General features: G+C 44.6%; 1 protein-coding gene across 1 annotated transcript in view; it reads left to right on the forward strand.

Annotated features, from left to right (window-relative positions):
* The first annotated feature begins 1,455 nt into the window (after nt 1-1,455).
* LOC114592805 (keratin, type II cytoskeletal 4-like) overlaps nt 1,456-18,309 on the forward strand; it is a 33,913-nt gene continuing 17,059 nt past the window's right edge. The window contains exons 1-9 of the mRNA XM_077925302.1: nt 1,456-1,917; nt 3,462-3,676; nt 6,346-6,406; nt 7,673-7,768; nt 8,551-8,715; nt 11,631-11,756; nt 14,674-14,894; nt 17,037-17,065; nt 17,190-17,241. Of these exons, the coding sequence (XP_077781428.1) occupies nt 1,456-1,917; nt 3,462-3,676; nt 6,346-6,406; nt 7,673-7,768; nt 8,551-8,715; nt 11,631-11,756; nt 14,674-14,894; nt 17,037-17,065; nt 17,190-17,241 (1,427 nt within the window). The remainder of the gene's footprint in view (nt 1,918-3,461; nt 3,677-6,345; nt 6,407-7,672; nt 7,769-8,550; nt 8,716-11,630; nt 11,757-14,673; nt 14,895-17,036; nt 17,066-17,189; nt 17,242-18,309) is intronic.

An 18,309-nucleotide genomic window follows, 5' to 3' on the forward strand; every position in this document is an offset into this window, starting at 1 on the left:
TTCTGGAGGTCTGTTTTTAACCTGAAACTGTTCTTAACCTGAAGCACCACTTTAGCTAATGGGGCCTCCCGCTGCCACCGCGCCACCGCCACACAATTTCTGTTCTCATCCTGAAGCAAAGTTCTTAACCCAAGGTACTATTTCTGGGTTAGTGGAGTCTGTAACCTGAAGCGTATGTAACCTGAAGCGTCTGTAACCTGAGGTACCACTGTACATGTTTGCAAACATGCAGACTGTACAGAAACACTCTCCATGGAGGTTCCACTGTCTGTAACTTCTTGTGGAGTATACAGTCCATGGAAAACCCAGGTTTGCCTTTGCACCAGGTGGTTCAAAGGGGACCATCGCCCGAAAAGGAGGAGGAATGCGGCCAAGCTATTTGCGTGAACATTTGTATGTCAGTGTCAAGTGTCAAGTTCCCCCCAAGCATTTTAATTAACGTTCCTTGTTCCCCTGTTCTTCAGCAGGGGGTAAATTACCGGTTTACAGTACTTCAAAGTGTCATTGTAAACATTAATTCATATTTACTTCATATATTGAAGGTGCAAAGTGTCAAAAGAAATATATTATTATAATAATTAACATGTGTCACTTAAAAAAAGGCATTTGCAGAGCATCGGTCACAGAGCACACATTCATTCATATCTATCTGCATTCATCTTTCTCTCCACAGCTCCTCCTTCATCTATTGAAATCCTTGTCATACATGGGCCAGTCCCCCCTCCTACATAAAGAGCATGTCAGGTGAGACATGTTCATCAACCCAACAGAGACAAATTAATGACGAGCGCAGGTGGCAGTGGTGCCAGCTTGAATAAATATGGGGGGGGGGAGGTAAGCCCCACCCCACATAATTGATCACACACACTATTTGAATGCCAATGCCCTTCAACTTTGGGGGGGCACCTCCTTCAAATATTTTATGGGAGGCATAGTAGTTGGCTTCTATGGCAGTTGGCAATTGTCACAGTCCAGTCCGCCCATTTAACAATGGCGAGAACAACATCACAGATGGAAACTTGGAGATTGGCATGCAAAACCAAGGTAGGAAGAAGGAAGCATTTTAGATTCTTGCAGTGCCTTCGCCCTCAAGGAATTTCACTTGTATCATGCTAATTCTGACAAAAGAGTAGCCAATCAGTTCATAAAGGAAAACATCTTCCAAATCAAATTTTGCCAAAAGGGCATTTTAAAAAGTGTTTCCTGTGCCACACTGTTTACTGTTTGTCTAGCACTTTTTAACTTCATCCTTTAGCCTGTGGAGGTCAATGTCTTGCTGCCAGGCAAGGCAAACCCCGCAATATCCTAAATTACCACTGCAAATTTCAGAAAATCTGCCTGACTAGTCAGCTGCATATAAGGAGTAGCTCTAGGTCTTGCATCAAAGGAGCTCCTTCTGCTGCTCTCCTTCTGTGCACCCCCTTGTCCTTTTAGTCCTTCTCAGACGGAGCCAACATGATGAGCCAACAGATCTTCACCTCTTCTCCTCGAAGATGTTTTACCTCTGCCTCCTCTGGTGGAGGCAGCGGAAGGATCAGAATCAGCGAGGCATCCACCTGCCAACCTTTTGCCACCACCTGCCTGGCAGAAAGGGGAAACACCAGCAAAAGTTTCCATAACTTTGGTGGAAGACTTCAGATTTCTTGCTGTGTGGGCCAGGAGAGAAGTAACTATGGAAAGGATATGGAAGCAGGACAAGTGGTGGGCCACAGCATACTTGCAAGGGGCTTTGGACATAGAAGCACAACAAGTCCTTCTGCCAGCTGTAGAAGCGATAGGATCCGCGAGGTTTCCATTAACAAGCATCTCTTGGAACCTCTCTGCCTGGGAGTCGATCCGCATGACCATCAAGTAAAAGCACTGGAGAAGGAGCAACTAAAGGACCTCAACAATCAGTTTGCTTGCTTCATTGACAAGGTGAGATGATGATTCCATTAATAGTGATGGGGATGATCCCAGACCGAAGGGACTGCACACATGTGGCTGAACAATAAGATATTTCAAGCAGAGTTAGAGTTCTAATTAATTCTGCTGCCACATTAAGTGATATGTTTGCAGAGAGCAAATTTTGAATCATACCTGGAGACTTTGAAGGATATGGCCTGATTCACACCTGTACACTTGGCAGCAGAATGTGTGAATTGACTCAGTTGAAATGTGCTGCGTTTGTGGATGATGGTGTGCTAAGAGTTCTGTCCATGGTGTTTACATCTCTCCATAGAAGGCTTGTGTTATTGCTTGCTAGATTGCAGCATACCCAGCAGTCTTGAAATTTGGCTCCAAGGTTTCTCGGGACAAAGCTGTCCAGTGGTAAAACAAGTGCTCGCTTCGGCAGCACATATACTAAAATTGGTAAAACAAAATATTATGTAAGCACCATGCCATTTTTCAGCATAGCCACACTACAAACTCATACGGGAGGGAGGTTACTGGTTTGTTTTTGTTTTATTATGTATTTTATGTTCTCATTTTGTATTTTTATGCTGTGAACCACCCTGTGATCTTTGAATGAAGAGTGGTATGCAAATTTAATGCTAGTAGTTGTAGTAGTAGTAGTAGTACAACCTCTGTGACAGCCCATTCACAGCTGGTTAGAACATGGTGTTCAGTTGGTTAGAACATGGGGCTAATAATGCCAAGGTTGCAGGTTTGATCCCCATGTGGGACAGTTGCATATTCCTCATTGCAAGGGGTTGGACTAGGTGACCCTCAGGGTCCCTTCCAACTCTACACTTCTGTGATTCTATGATCACACCCCATCATGAAGAGGATGGGTATCTTTTCTAAGCCCACAGCTTTTCCCTTCCTGGCTAACTGTGGCTTGGGAGGGCAATTCTGATCTGGTTCAAGGCTGTAGCGGAAGCAGAAACGGGTAGACAGTATACTTTATTCAATATACAGTGGACACAGGAAAATACAGGCCTTTTTTGTGGTGGCTCCTCGCTTGTGGAATGCTCTCCCCAGGGAGGCTTGCCTGACACCTTTGTTACATTTATTTTGGCGCCAGGCCAAATAATTCCTCTTCTCCCAGAATCTATGGTCTTTTAAACAGTGGGGCAGGGGTACTGTTTTTGTTTGTTACTATGTTACAATTTTTTTGTGGGTTTTCATATTTTAAATTTCCATGTGATCCTCAGATGAAGGGCAGTATACAATTTTAACAACACCATAGCTGGGGAGAAGGGTGTGGCTGAGGTGTTTTCATGAAAAAATGGATTAGAGTACACTTAGAACCATAATGTAAGATTTCGATTATATACGTGAGATATATCATTTGAGTCACTTCCATAATGGTTTTGTGGTTATATTTTGTATTTATAAACAACAACCAAGCATATATTCAGCACCTAACAGCGAATCCCGTAGCAGCAAAATGCAGCCTCATTCATGCATTTATTTGCTGTCAAAAGTTGCAACAGCTTCACGGCAACTGGCCTTTGCTTTTCTTGCTTGGATTTCAGGTCAGATCCTTGGAACAGAAGAACCAGGTGCTGGTCACCAAATGGAAGCTGCTTCAGAAACAGACGGTTCCCACCGTTCGGAAAGATCTCAAGCCTTTATGTGAAAATTTCCTCAGTAAGTTGAGAAAAAAACTGGACTGCTTATTGTGCGAGAAGCAGAAGCTCGAAAACCAGCAAAAAACAACGCACAGCATGGTTGAGGAGAACCGGTGCAAGTAAGTTAACCTCTCGAGGCGGAGCCCATGCTCACAGCCAGCTCCTTACACTTAGAGAGCCAAGAGTGGTGGCAGACCTTACATGGCCTGAACTCCATAGAACTAGGAGTGTGGTGGGGGGAATGCTTTCATTTTGCATTTTAAGGGGAGCCTATCTAATTTGTGCACCCCAAAACAGATGAACTGGGGAGTTGTTGTTGTTGTTTAGTTGTTTAGTCGTGTCCGCCTCTTCGTGACCCCCTGGACCAGAACAAGCCAGGCACTCCTGTCTTCCACTGCCTCCCACAGTTTGGTCAAACTCATGCTGGTAGCTTCAAGAACACTATCCAACCATCTCGTCCTCCGTCGTCCCCTTCTCCTTGTGCCCTCCATCTTTCCCAACATCAGGGTCTTTTCCAGGGAGTCTTCTCTTCTCATGAGGTGGCCAAAGTACTGGAGCCTCAGCTTCAGGATCTGTCCTTCCAGTGAGCACTCAGGGCTGATTTCCTTAAGAATGGAGAGGTTTGATCTTCTTGCAGTCCATGGGACTCTCAAGAGTCTCCTCCAACACCATAATTCAAAAGCATCAATTCTTCGGCGATCAGCCTTCTTTATGGTCCAGCTGGGGAGAGGGAGGGTTAAATCCCCACTCAGCCATTAAGCTCACTGGGTGGCCCTTGGCCAGTCACTTCTTTTCAGGGTTGTTAAGGGGATTAAACAACCTAGCAGTTAGAAAGCACATCAAAGTGCAAGTAGATAAATAGATACCACTCTGGCGGGAAGGTAAACTGTGTTTCCATTCGCTGCTCTGGTTCGCCAGAAGCGGCTCAGTCATACTGGCCACATGACCTGGAAGCTGTCTGCGGACAAAAGCTGGCTCCCTCGGCCTATAGAGTGAGATGAGCGCCAACCCCAGAGTCGTTCGTGACTGGACCTAACGGTCAGGAGTACCTTTACCTTTAAGGGGATTAAATGAGAGGGAGAACTCTGAGCTACTTGGAGAAATAGTGGGACATGAATGCAATAAAACAACATAAGTAGAATGCTGCTTTCTGCCCATTCCTAGCCAGAACTAGATGTTATGGCTGAAAACAACAGCCCTGCATCTCTTATCTGTCTCCCTCCAGTCACATGAAATTAAACATGTGACACGAGGATCTTGTGATTACCTCCCACTCCCCATTACAATCCAATGGCTGCTTCCTATGAATTTGCCACATGATAACATCATGCCATTTTTTCCCAACACGGCATGGAATGTGAAGTGGGCTTCAAATATTGAAGGAACAGTGAGATCAATATTTAGTTTAGCTTACAGATAGGTAGCCGTGTTGGTCTGCCATAGTCAAAACAAAAAAATTCCTTCCAGTAGCACCTTAAAGACCAAATAAGTTAGTTCTTGGTATGAGCTTTCGTGTGCATGCACACTTCTTCAGATACACATGTGTATCTTAGTTGGTCTTTAAGGTGCTACTGGAAGGAATTTTTTAGTTTAGCTTAGTTTCTTATATCACCTGGCTCTGTGGAAAACTTGCTTGATATTTGCTCTGATTCAGTGGTAAAATGTGGGTCTTTCCTGGGGGAAACCGTTGGGACAAGGTCTGACACAGACCTGGAAAGCCCAGACCTGTGGCACAAAAGGAAGTGAGGATGAGGTCTCAGAGCTGGGACACTGGCATAGCCCTTCAATGGATAGCACTACCTTCATGTTGTTAACAGGTGAAGGGGGCTTAAGCGTTGCTGGAAAGCAGGGGAGAGAATGGGATGTGGCATTTTCAGCTTGGGCAGCAGCCCTTAACCTGTCATTTAACATCTAAAGCATGTCAAAAACCAGGCTGAAACCTACCATGGCTTCAACATTCCCTCTCCATAGTGCCACCTCGGGCATTTGTACTTTCGCAAGAGAGTGCAATCCTCAAACCTGTCATTGACCAAATAATTCTACTAGTCCTGTGGCGTTTTAACTAAACTTAAATGTATGTATGTTCTTTTCCCCTGAAACACTAACCTTCAAAACCGTCAAGTACAATCTTGGAAAAGATTTGTTGTCTAGATTCATGCATACCCAAATAAGTTGAGATGTATGCTACTTAGAAAGTGATATAATTTGTTCTGTTCCCAGTTTCTTCTTCTTTTCATCCTGGTTTCTACAGCACAGGATTAATGGTTCCTGTCACATTTTAATTATGTGTTGCATGAAAATGCATGTCATAAAGACTGCGTGACTGGTTGTTAGGCTTTGTTTTGGTCTGATGTCAAATTGTTTCAGGAGGGGGCAATTTTGACTGGAGGATTGGCAGAATAAGAGGTCAAAAGTGCTTAACCCTTTTCATGCCAGTCCAGCCACTAAAAATGACATCCCCAAGCTCCCCCCCCCCCATGCAGGGTTACAGACATTTTTACACTGTAGGGCTAATAAAACACTGTGGAGTTAGTAAAAGCAGCTTCGGGAAAGGGGATGTGGAAGATAAAAGAGGCCAGCAAATAATGGGATTCGATGAACTCCCCCTTTTGCTGTCCCTGCTGTTTCTTGGCTCAAAATTCCCCCATCCTGAACTGCTTTTCTTTACATCAAATGACCATTGGGACTTTGTACATGTGGTTAAGTGTAATCCATGCTTGCTTATTGTGTTTGGATAAAGTGTTTCTCTTTCCTCCACTTTCTCTCTCTCCCTCTCAAATCCTGCAAGATATGAAGAAGAGCTGAACAGACGAACAAATACAGAAAATGAGTTTGTCTTGCTCAAGCAGGTGAGTGATATAGGTAGGCCTGCACAGTAAAATGTGCATGCCAGCACAGAATGAGGAATACAGTGGGGATTTCTAGATTTACACATTTTAATTTTAATTTACATAATAAAGGCAACTGGGGGCATTGAACATCAGCAAGGAACTGCAGTCAAGTCCAGGTTGTGATGAACATCTCTAGGCTCAGTCACACTTACCTTTTGTCCCATGCTTTCTAGGTACAGAGCTACACTTTCCTGATCCAAGTCCACTTTCCCCAGGAAAACCTGTTCTTTAATCTTGAATCAGAATAAAAAATGGCAATTTGGGTTTCCCACAAATTGGGGGGGGGGGGGAGAGAAGCATTCAGACGTGGTCCAGAAAACCACAGACCTGTGCCTAGAAAGTGCAGAGGAAAATTGGTGTGGATGAGCCCCCTGTTACATTCACACTTTCCATTTTTTAGGTGCACACATTTAAAAGAACATTATTATCAGCATTTTAAAAACATAAATGTGGGGAGAGGTCCTAAGGAGCAATTCTTAAAGCCACTGCAGTCCTCCGTTTTTTCTTGGACTCTAGCTTCCATCAGTCACAGCCAGTCAATGGTCAGGGATTATGGAAACTGTAGTTCTACAGCTATAGTACACAGGTTCTCCACCCTGTACTATAGGATGCTTTGGGGGCAGTTGTTTCTTGTTCCAAATTGCTGGGAGAGGTAGTAGGAGAGATGGGAATGATATAGCCTGCCATAATTCAGCATGAACACAATGTTGATACCGAAGACCGAACATTCCTATTGAACTTCAAAAATGTATCAGCGTGGAGAAATGGAGGGCCGAAAAAATGTTCATCACTTGATTTCTCATTGCCACTTGCAGCTGATGTCTTCAAGAGATGGAGATACATGTAACAAGCAGCCAGCCTCATTTCATTGGAAGAAAAGGCATTTGATAAACACAGATGTCCTAGTAAAGTACATACCTGGATAACCTCTTTCTGGCTATATCACTCCATTAAGGAACCATCAGATATCTCCATATAATCATAAATTGTATGGTATTGTTGAAAAACATGGTGAAAGGGCTCCATTGCAATCTGGAACTCTGAAATTGCAGGGAACTCAGCCTAAGCATATAAACTTGTATGGATGGATGCATGTTACAAACATATATTTCAGTGTGTGTGGGAAAGTCTTAAATATTAATTGGTGTATAAATGCTATACAATAAATAAATAGTGTTGGCTTTGGAATGGCACAAGAATTAAATCTCCGGTTTTCTCCCCTAGAAAGTTGATGCTGGATATGAACATCAGAAGGAACTGGAAATGAAGAAGGAGCTGCTGAAAGAGACTGTAGAATTCCTGAGAGCTTTCTTTGCAGAGGTCTGTTAAGATAAGTCACAGCATAAAAAGCTGTTGTTACCCCTCAATTCAGATATTTTAATTGTGCATCTTTGGGAAATCAGGTACCCCTCAGCCCTGGAATGTAACGCCACTGCCATTATTTTCAGTGCCAGCTGAAACAGACTTGACTCTTGTGTAGCAATGGAAAACTGCCTTATACTTAGCCAGAACCTTGGTCCACTTTGCTCTGCCTACGCTGATTGGCAGTAGCTCCTTTGGATAGTCTTTCCCAGCCTTACTTGGACAGATGCCAAGAACTGAACCATGGACCTTTTGCATGCCCAATAGTGGCCCTATCATCGAGCTATGGATCTTGATCGTTTCCTTCTATAGGCAATGCTATTCATTTCAACACAGGAGTCCTACTGGTTCCGTTGATTTTTGTTCTAAGCAATTTATGCTTTGGATCACAATGTTTAGATCTGTGTGACTATCGTTTCAGATGGAATACTGGGTGCAGGAGTTTACCCCCCCCCCCACAGAGCTACAATTCCCAGCACCCTTAAAAAACTATAGTTTCCACATGTTTTTGGGAGGTGTTTTAAATGTGTAGTGTTCAACAAAATGATATGTGAATCTCATCAATTGCTCCACACAAGACACATAAGTTAGCTGTAAGCAGCCCAGAGTGGCTGGGGAAACCCAGCCAGATGGGCGGGGTATAAATAATAAAATTATTATTATATTCTTATTATTAGTTTGCTGATGCTTTCTCTACTGCTGGGCACTAAGATGTCACTCAAATTCTGTGTAACCTGCAGGAACGCACTGTGCTGGACTGTCAACTTTATGATACATCTGTGGTTGTCAGCATAGACAACAGCAGAGGCCTAGACATGGATGCCCTGATCCAGCACATTGAAAGATGGTATCAGAACATCGCACTAAGAAGCAAAGAAGAAGCTAATATCTTTTACAAGAGCCAGGTATGACCAAGAGACATGGAATGGGTTGAGATATTTATTTATTTATTCAACTTCTATACCGCTTCAGATTTTTAATAAAAACCTCAAAGTGGTGTAAAAGGTAAAGGTACCCCTGCCCGTACGGGCCAGTGTTGCCAGACTCTAGGGTTGTGCGCCCATCTCACTCAAGAGGCCGGGGGCCAGCGCTGTCTGCAGACACTTCCGGGTCACGTGGCCAGCGTGACAAGCTGCATCTGGCGAGCCAGCACAGCACACGGAACGCCGTTTACCTTCCCGCTAGTAAGCGGTCCCTATTTATCTACTTGCACCCGGGGGTGCTTTCGAACTGCTAGGTTGGCAGGCGCTGGGACCGAGCAATGGGAGCGCACCCCGCTGCGGGGATTCGAACCGCCGACCTTTCGATCGGCAAGTCCTAGGCGCTGAGGCTTTAACCCACAGCGCCACCCGCGTCCCCTTCAAAGTGGTGTACAGCATATTAAATCAATAAAACAATAGATGGGCAATGTTCCTCTGGCCTCATGAGGAGCCTCTTTTGTAGGGCTGGTGAGTGTGGGCCCAGCCCCCTAAGCCAGGTGGAAAGGGCCTTGCGGGGAGCAGCCTTCACCCCTCACAGCCAGGTGATGTTATTTCAGAATCTCAACATCACTCTTCTTCTTTTTAAAGGAATCTAGATAATCAGAAAATATAGGAAACCAGACCCTAGATTTTCAGCAATTCGATTTTCACATCCTTGCTTGCCAACTTCTAGCTGTCAGATTTCTCAATAAATATAAAAGCTCTGCTGTTCTATCCGTTTGTTAAAATCAGTGCAATGAAATGACTGCCAGGTCCCCATTCTGATCATTTAAAGCCATAGATTACTCTTCAGTTAATCAGATTTATTGTTTCCCCAAGCAAGTCTTAGGAGCATAATAACATAATAAAATTAACCAAAATGAAACCAGTTTCTCCTTTGGAAGTCAGCTTTACAAATCCACCACTTTTTCTCCAAACAAACCTTCACTGTGTCACTGCCACTGCCAATGACATTACTCTAAATATAACATAACACAACTTGTACCACACAAAGATATTTCATCTTAAATTAGTTGGATATATGACACCCATCCAGCTAAATATCTCTGTGGTTATTCACCATACATAGAGCTTCATATATTTATGTGTTATGACCAGGGTGATTTAACAGAGAAAATCATAAAAATACAATGAACACCAACACTCAATTTTTTTAAAAAAATTGTAATCTAGACTTTCCTTGGATTTCCCATGGAAACATATACAAGATGTAAGGTTAAAACATGGATAGCTAACCCTTTTCAGCCCAAAGGTTGCATTGACTGTCAGCTACACCTCCAAGGGTATCATATCTTTGGTATGCATGGCCAATATATATAACCTTTGCAGAAACCAGACCCCTCAAAGAACTGTTTTGGCATAGTTTGCAAGCTTAGAACCAGAAAGGCCCAACAGAATGTTACTTTGCCAGGTGAATTGCTTGGTGAATTGATAAGTGGAGGCACAAGATCTTGAAGTCTGAATCTCCATCAGGTTCCTTCTGAATAGTTTCTAATATATCATTGGATATGAACAGCTTTTGCCTCAGATGCAACCAACTATCTTGTTTTTCAGTTTTATTGTTGTTCTAAAGCAATCTGCCCTCCTCAAACTTAAAAGATTATAATATTGTTTTAACCATCCTCATTTTAACAAGCATAAATGCTCATTCTGCTACAGGCACTCCCGGATGCACTCCTAGGCCTAGCAAAGATCTCAAAAATTTGTTTGGGGGAACTTAATGTTGTATCTCAGTCAATCCCTCATATTGAATCTGTGTACATTTTTCCTTTTTCCCTTTTCCATAAGATTTTATTAAGACTTTTCATACTACAATAAAAAGCAAACTGATCTAAACAAAACAAAAGCAAAGGAAGAAAAAGAATGCAAAGTCCTCTCTCACATGTAGATCTTAACTCTTGTCTCACACAGAAAGAGGTGAACTCTCTCAGCTCTCACCTGGCAGCTTCCCTTTCATTCTTCCTCTCACACAGGGTCCACTCCTTTGCTTTGAGCTCTTTTCATCGTTCATTCAATAGTTGCTGCATGACACCAACAGTCAATGGGGTGTTTTTCAATATTTTCACCATATTTAGTGCTTTCTTTGAGATCCACACAGTCCTTGCTTATCAGAATACATTCCTAGCATTCCTCTCTCACGAGGCAGCCACGAAGTTTCACATTACAATCAACACATTCACCAGCGAGGTGAAGGATCAAAACCAGAACAAAATGAAATGAAAATTTCTCAGAGTTGGAACACCTCTTAGCTGTTTAGAAACTTTCCTAGGTATGCATGGTTGAAGCACATTTTTTGTTTTATTTTAATTTCAGCCCATTATGTGGGCATTTCTTTCAAAGAACTCAGTATTCACAGGAACTCTGTTGAGGAAGGTGGTCCTAGTCTGGTAGCTGAAGATTGTGGCATAGTTTTTATATACTCCCTGGGGGCCAGGGGCACCTCAGGCCTGGGTGTCCAATGTGGCTCTCCAAGCCCCTCTGTTTAGCCCTCTCCCCAATCCATGCCTCACATTGACCCTGCTTCACTGCCTCCTCAAGTGCTTATGTCCAGACAGAGGCATCTTTGAATCATGACAGTGCATTTTGTTTGCATGGATGGAGGATAGAGAGGTAAGTTGATTGTAATGTCACCTATTTACAAAGTTAATTGTCATAGGCATTGCTCCGCCCATTTTTGCCTCTGGCCTCTGGGAGATTATCCAAAAAGGACTGTGACCCTCTGCCTAACAAGGGTCCCCCCCTCCGACATAGCCAATGAGGGGGGAGCCATCACTGTCTCTCTCCCAATATTTAAGCATGAAGTTGTACCTCTGCTCTTCTTTCTTCTCTCTGAATATTAGATTGAGGATCTCCAGAACAAACGATACAAGTTCCATGCAAACCTGGAAAAAAACAACAATGAAATTACTGAGCTAAAACGGGTGATACAGATAATGCAGATCCAGACAGATAATGAGAAGAAGAAGGTGAGGAAGCTCTTGTGTTCCCTGGTCCAAGTCAGTCCTGGTTTGGTGGGAGTGTCAGACCTTAAGGCCTGCCTTCACAAACTGAAGGACACAACTTACTGGCTTTTCTATGGTACCACTAATGGTTTGTAACCATATGCTATTTAAAGGTGTTTTTGAAATTTGTATTTCCTGAAAAAGAAACATGGGACACATTCATAACGCTCATTACAAATGTGAGAGATGTATTACAGTCCCATAAATTCTTCTCTGGCTCAGGTTTTAATCTGAGCTGGAGAAGAATTCAACTCCTTTCCGGACTTCCGGGTTGGCGCGATCTGGAAATGGCGGATTCCCTCCGAGCTCCGGGGGGAATCGGCTCCACTCAGGACGGGTCTTGCCGCGCCGGCGACGCGGGGACCCTCAGAAACCGCAGGCGCTGAAGCCTGCGGACGGGAGGACTCGGTGGGCACCTTAAGCGCCCCCCCGACCCACAAAAAGGGTACGGAGGGTGGCGTGGTGCTGAGAGTCGATCGACACCTCGGTGGAGCGAAGCCGCGAGCCATGACCAGAGAGCGCTGACTTTCTACCCTGAAATTTGGACTGAAAAAGAAGAACCCGTGAGTAAAATGGAATTCGGCTTTAAGAAAAGATTTCTTTGAATTTGAGACGACCGGGGGGGGTGCTAAAAGGGAGTCCGCACCCCCTCTAATTACAGATAATTTTAAGCAAGGACTGGAGAACTAAGGCGGAGAGGTATTTTTATTTTTACGAAAGAATCTAACTTCCGCGATTTATTAAAAGAAGTGTTGTGCTGGAGAGGAGTTTGAAAGTTGGGGAATTTTTCTGTGAAATCCCCCCCCCTGACCAGGGGGAGTCCCGAATTTGAGCCTGTTGGAGAGGAAAAAGGAGTTTGACAGCTGTCAAAAGAGCTGTCAAAGGGACAGACCAAATTAAAAGTGCATGATATCTTTCTGAAATTAAAGTATCAGAAACTGTAACAAAGTATTGGAAATCCGAAAGAAAGAAACAAAAAAAAAAAGATTTGGACTGGTGGAAAAGTATACAAAGTAACCAGAATCCCTCTAGGGGGATTCTTGAGTCATTACAATGGCTGCAGAGGGAAAATTACTGGCAGAGATAGACAGGATGTTTTTTCTCGTGGGAATATTGCAGAAGCAGAGTTCGACTATGAACAAACAACTTATGACCTTGACTTCTGGAATAAGCAACTCTGCTGAATGCATGAATGACCTAACAGGAAAGGAATCTGCAGCTGAAACAGAAGGAACATCTCAAGAATTGGAGGAAAGTGAGCAAATAGAGGACAAATCACAGATGGGAAATACCAAGCAAAAGTCTACAATGCCGAAACACAAAGAAGAAGATTGCTGGGATATATGGATTACAACTCTGCAAAAGATGTTAAAGAGGAAGGAGGGGGCCCCTGAAACACTTGGAATACAGGAACTAATAAGAAACAAGAAATATGATTGGGGCACCTCCTTTGAATATGAAAGACTGGTTGGTTTGTGGCAGCAGTGGTTACCAAGTATCCTGGTGGGAAGAAAAATTGGAGTGATGGAGACTGGACTGATTCGAGATCTGATGACCAATAAAAGAGATTTCCAACAAAATCGACGCAGAGGAACGGAAAGGGACTTAAAGGCCTCGGACGTCAGAAACCCAGGCTAAATATCAATGTTGACTTTTATTTGGAAAAGGACCAGAACTGGGGCGGGGGGAGGGGGAAGCAGAATGGTAGGAATGTTTACGACCTTTGGGTTGTGATAATGAGGTCTTTACTTAATATAAAAATGGGGAATCTGTGGAAGGGAAATTGGGCCGACCTTAGGAAAGAATCTAAATGTTTATAAGAAATGGGATTAGGAGAAATGGGGCAAACTAGGAGGAGTTACATTAAAAAAAATATATATGTTAATTTAAGGAGGAGGAATTTGAACTTGCTGAGCCAATTATGGAAGTAGGGATGTATGAAGGGGGGTGGGGGGGAGTCCAGGGAACAAGGTTAAAGAAATGTGATTTTTGATGTATCTTTGTTGGTAAAAAATGTGAAAATCTAATAAAAATTATATTAAAAAAAAAAAAAGAATTCAACTCCTTTCCCACTCCATGCACCCAGCCCCTAACCCCTGTCTGACATGCATAGTCTTCCAAGAAGCAACTCTAGGCAGGGGAATAGGGAGAAGACCTTTGCTGCTGCCTTTGCTACCCGATTCAGCAGCCAGGTAAGCAGGTGAAAGGAGAGAGAAAGGAGGTTTGGAAGTCTATAGGTGGGTAGGTGGGTGAGTGGGAAGAAGAGTTATGGTGGGTGAGCAGCAGCTTCAAAACTCACAGGAATGCAGAAATCCCTGATCAGAGTCTTAGTGGGGTCCTTATTAATTCAGATTAGCTCCACCTGACCACTGGCAGTGCTGGTTGAGGCTAATGGGAGTTTGTAATCCAACATATCTGAAGGGCGTTGGGTTAGGGAGCTAGGATATTTCCCAGTTTCCAGTTTCGGGCAGAAATCACTTAGCTTGTTTCAAGCCAAACCAAATGAGACCGGGAGAACATTTCTATCACTAATTCAGTTAGTCCCTGAGCTGAAACAACCAGAGATGATTATTAGGAGTCACTTTTGTCCCCATTAAAAGGACTCACCTATCAGGTGATTTTTGCATCACTTTGCATGACCTGAAGGTGCATCCTACCCAACACTCCTCTCTAGGGAGTTCAACAACTGGGGCAGGCAGGTTATCTTTCTGGGGAAGCTCTCCTCCCTTAGTGATCTTGCTGTTGAAGAGCCTGTGATAAGATCCTAGGAAATTCCTGGTTGCCCAGAATTGCTGTTGGAGTGGGAAGGCGGAAAGGGACTGACTCCAATATGGAGTAATATTGATGTTACATTTGGACAATGTTCTCCCATATTTTGCAGGTTGCTTCTCTCCAGGCAGCCATTGGTGATACTGAAAAACAAGGTGACCATTCTCTTAAAGATGCCCAGGAAAAGGAACAAGAGCTCCAGAATCGCCTGCAGGATTCCAAGGACAAATTGGCTGGCCTCTTGAAGGATTATCATGAACTCATGAATACCAAACTGGCCCTTGATATTGAGATTGCTGCATACAAGACATTACTGGAAGGAGAAGAGAACAGGTGAATGCAATATACGGCATCTCTAGATAGTAAGGATTCTGTTTGTATTTCCAAGTTTTGGAGCCTGGATTGGAGCAATTCACCTACACATGCCATACCCTCCAACATTTTCAAGCCAAAATCCAGGGCACCATATTCCTGGTTTTTATCGCGAGAGCAGGGCAGCAATTTTGGTTGCCATGATATTGCGTGTGTCCCCCCCCCCCCCAAAGCATTTTTTTCCAGGCATGGCACCCAAAAACATCCATTTGGGGGCACTGCACAAGACCACTGTCCAAAAAAGTCCTTTCTTGGGGGAAAATCGCATCGTGAAATTGCACTGCATACTAAGTATATAAATACCAAGTTCTCTTATTAATAATTTAGTAAAGGTAAAGGGACCCCTGACCATTAGGTCCAGTCGTGGCCGACTCTGGGGTTGCAGCGCTCATCTCGCTTTATTGGCCAAGGGAGCCGGTGTACAACTTCCAGGTCATGTGGCCAGCATGACTAAGCCGCTTCTGGCAAACCAGAGCAGCACACGGAAACACCGTTTACCTGCCCGCTGGAGCGGTACCTATTTATCTACTTGCACATTGATGTGCTTTCAAACTGCTAGGTTGGCAGGAGCAGGGACCAAGCAATGGGAGCTCACCCCGTTGCAGGAAATCGAACTGCCGACCTTCTGATCGGCAAGTCCTAGGCTCTGTGGTTTAACCCACAGCGCCACCCGCCTAGTAGCAAATAGCTACAGCTGTGAGCAGCACTGAGATCTACAGATAAAGGGTACTATACAAATTTACCAAATACAGTGGTACCTCTGGTTGCGAACGGGATCCCTTCCGGAGCCCCATTCACAACCTAAAAGGAATGCAACCTGCGTCTGTACGTCTGCGTACGTGTGGGTTGCGATTCACCGCTTCCGCGCATGTGCGTGATGTCATTTTGCGCGTCTGCGCATGCGCGAGGAGCGAAACCCGGAAGTAACCCTTTCCGGTACTTCCGGGTTGCCGCGGGACGCAACCTGAAAAGACGTACCGTGTTTTTCGCCCTATAGGACGCACTTTTTCCCCTCCAAAAATGAAGGGGAAATCTGGGTGCGTCCTATGGGGCGAATGCAGGCTTTCGCTGAAGCTTGGAGAGTGAGAGGGGTCGGTGTGCACCAACCCCTCTCGCTCTCCAGGCTTCAGGAAGACATCCACAGCCTAGGCAGCCCTGCGGGATGTCCCGCAGGGCTGTCTAGGCTGCGGATAGCAGCCTGCTTCCCAGAGCATCAGGCGCCCTGAAAGCAGAGCGCCCGGCGCTTCGGGAACACATCTGCAGCCTAGGCAGCCCTGTGGGAGGTCCCGCAGGGCTGTCTAGGCTGCGGATAGCAGCCTGCTTCCCGGAGTGTCGGGCGCCCTGAAAGCAGAGCGCCCAGTGCTTCGGGAACACATCCGCAGCGTGGGCAGCCCTGTGGGAGGTCCCGCAGGGCTGTCTAGGCTGCGGATAGCAGCCTGCCACCCGGCGGGCGGAGCACCCTGAAGCAGAGCGCCCCTCGCGCCGGGCATACATCCGCAGCGTGGAGAGCCCTGCAGGAGTTCCCCGCAGGGCTCCCCACGCTGCGGATAGCAGCCTGCCGCCCGGCGGGCGGGGCGCCCTGAAGCAGGGCGCCCCTCGCGCCGGGCATACATCGGCCAGCCCCACAAGCTCGGGGGACAGCAGGGAGGCGCAGCGCCACCATCCCGCTGTTCCTCGACCTGGTTCGGTTTCCCCGACCTGCTTTTTGGGGGGAAATAAAGGGGGGGAATCCTTTATTTCCCCCCCCCAAAAAAACTAGGTGCGTCCTATGGGACGGAGCGTCCTATGGGATGAAAAATACGGTAACCTGAACCGAACATAACAAGAGGTATGACTGTAGTAATAATAAACAAGTCATTGAAACATTGCAAATGGGTCATTGGCAACAGATTTTCCTTTAAAAACGATGGGATTTCCCCTGGAAAGCATAAATTCAGATTGGATTATGTTGGGCAGGGGTTGGCATTTTGGTGATAACATTTTTCACAGATGCAAAAAAAAAAAGCACCCATCTCATAATAAACACTCTTCTGTTCAGTTTAATAAATAATAACCAACCTGTATTATTTTTCTTCCCCCCGCCGCCCGGCCCGTCTCTAAAAGAATATGTTCTGGAGCACCTGTGAGTCTGGGTAAGGACCCCAAGGATTCTTACTTTCTTCTGTAGTCTGTAAGATTTCGTTCACTACATTGACAGCCTCTGATGTCTGTGACATGCTGTAAAACTTATTCACTGAATATATCATTCTCTTGCAGCTGTGATGAGCACTTCTTTTGCAGTCCACAACTCAGTACACGGTGTGAAAAAGTAGACTGAAATGGAAGCAAACACTGGATGCACTTAGGGAATTTTAGTGTGCTGTTGTTTGCAGGATTGGCAATGAAACTTCAAAAGAAAATCTACATATAACCCACGTGATTTCTAGGGATGTTTTGTCTTTCAACAGTACGTGTGCAGATTAAAGCAGAAATGAATTGGGTTTTTGCCATAAAATTAATCACAGGAGATAATGGCTGTGTTATGATAAACCATGATGAAAACAAGTCTAGCCTAGCCTTTACTTCTCTTGTTATTAACTGTGCATTAATAGTATCATCCAAACCCAACAAAGTGTGCGTGATCTTAGCTACAGTTAGTTTGAAACAAGTTAATGTCAAGCCATAGTTTATGAAACCCGCTTGTTTACACTAACTAGTTGAGATTAACCACACTTTTAAGCTTGGGCCTGTGGTGAATTGAAAATTATGACTATGATGGTGATTAATAATGATTGAATTTATCTCCTGACTGTCCACCCCAAGGAGCCCAGAGTGGCAGATTTAAAACATAAAAGCAAAAACAACATTATAAAACAAATTGAAAGAGTCTAAAAAACAATTTAAATTAATTAAAAGCAGTTGTAGTTGAAAACATTGTACAGTGGTGCCCCGCAAGACGAATGCCTCGCAAGACGAAAAACTCGCTAGACGAAAGGGTTTTCCGTTTTTTGAGTCGTTCCGCAAGACGAATTTCCCTATGGGCTTGCTTCGCAAGACGAAACGTCTTGCGAGTTCTTGCGAGTTTGTTTCCTTTTTCTTAAAGCCGCTAAGCCGTTAATAGCCGCTAAGCCGCTAAGTCGTTAATAGCCGCTAAGCCACTAAGCCGCTAATAGCCGCTAATAGCCGCTAAGCCGCTAAGCCGTTAATAGCCGCTAAGCCGCTAATAGCCGCTAAGCCGTTAATAGCCGCTAAGCCGCTAATAGCCGCTAAGCCGCTAAGCCGCTAATAGCCGTGCTTCGCAAGACGAAAAAACCGCAAGACGAAGAGACTCGCGGAACGGATTAATTTCGTCTTGCGAGGCACCACTGTAAAAATAATTACTATTAAAAAAAATAAA

The sequence above is a fragment of the Podarcis muralis genome, chromosome 2 (genome assembly GCF_964188315.1).
Source record: "Podarcis muralis chromosome 2, rPodMur119.hap1.1, whole genome shotgun sequence".
Lineage (NCBI taxonomy): Eukaryota > Metazoa > Chordata > Lepidosauria > Squamata > Lacertidae > Podarcis > Podarcis muralis.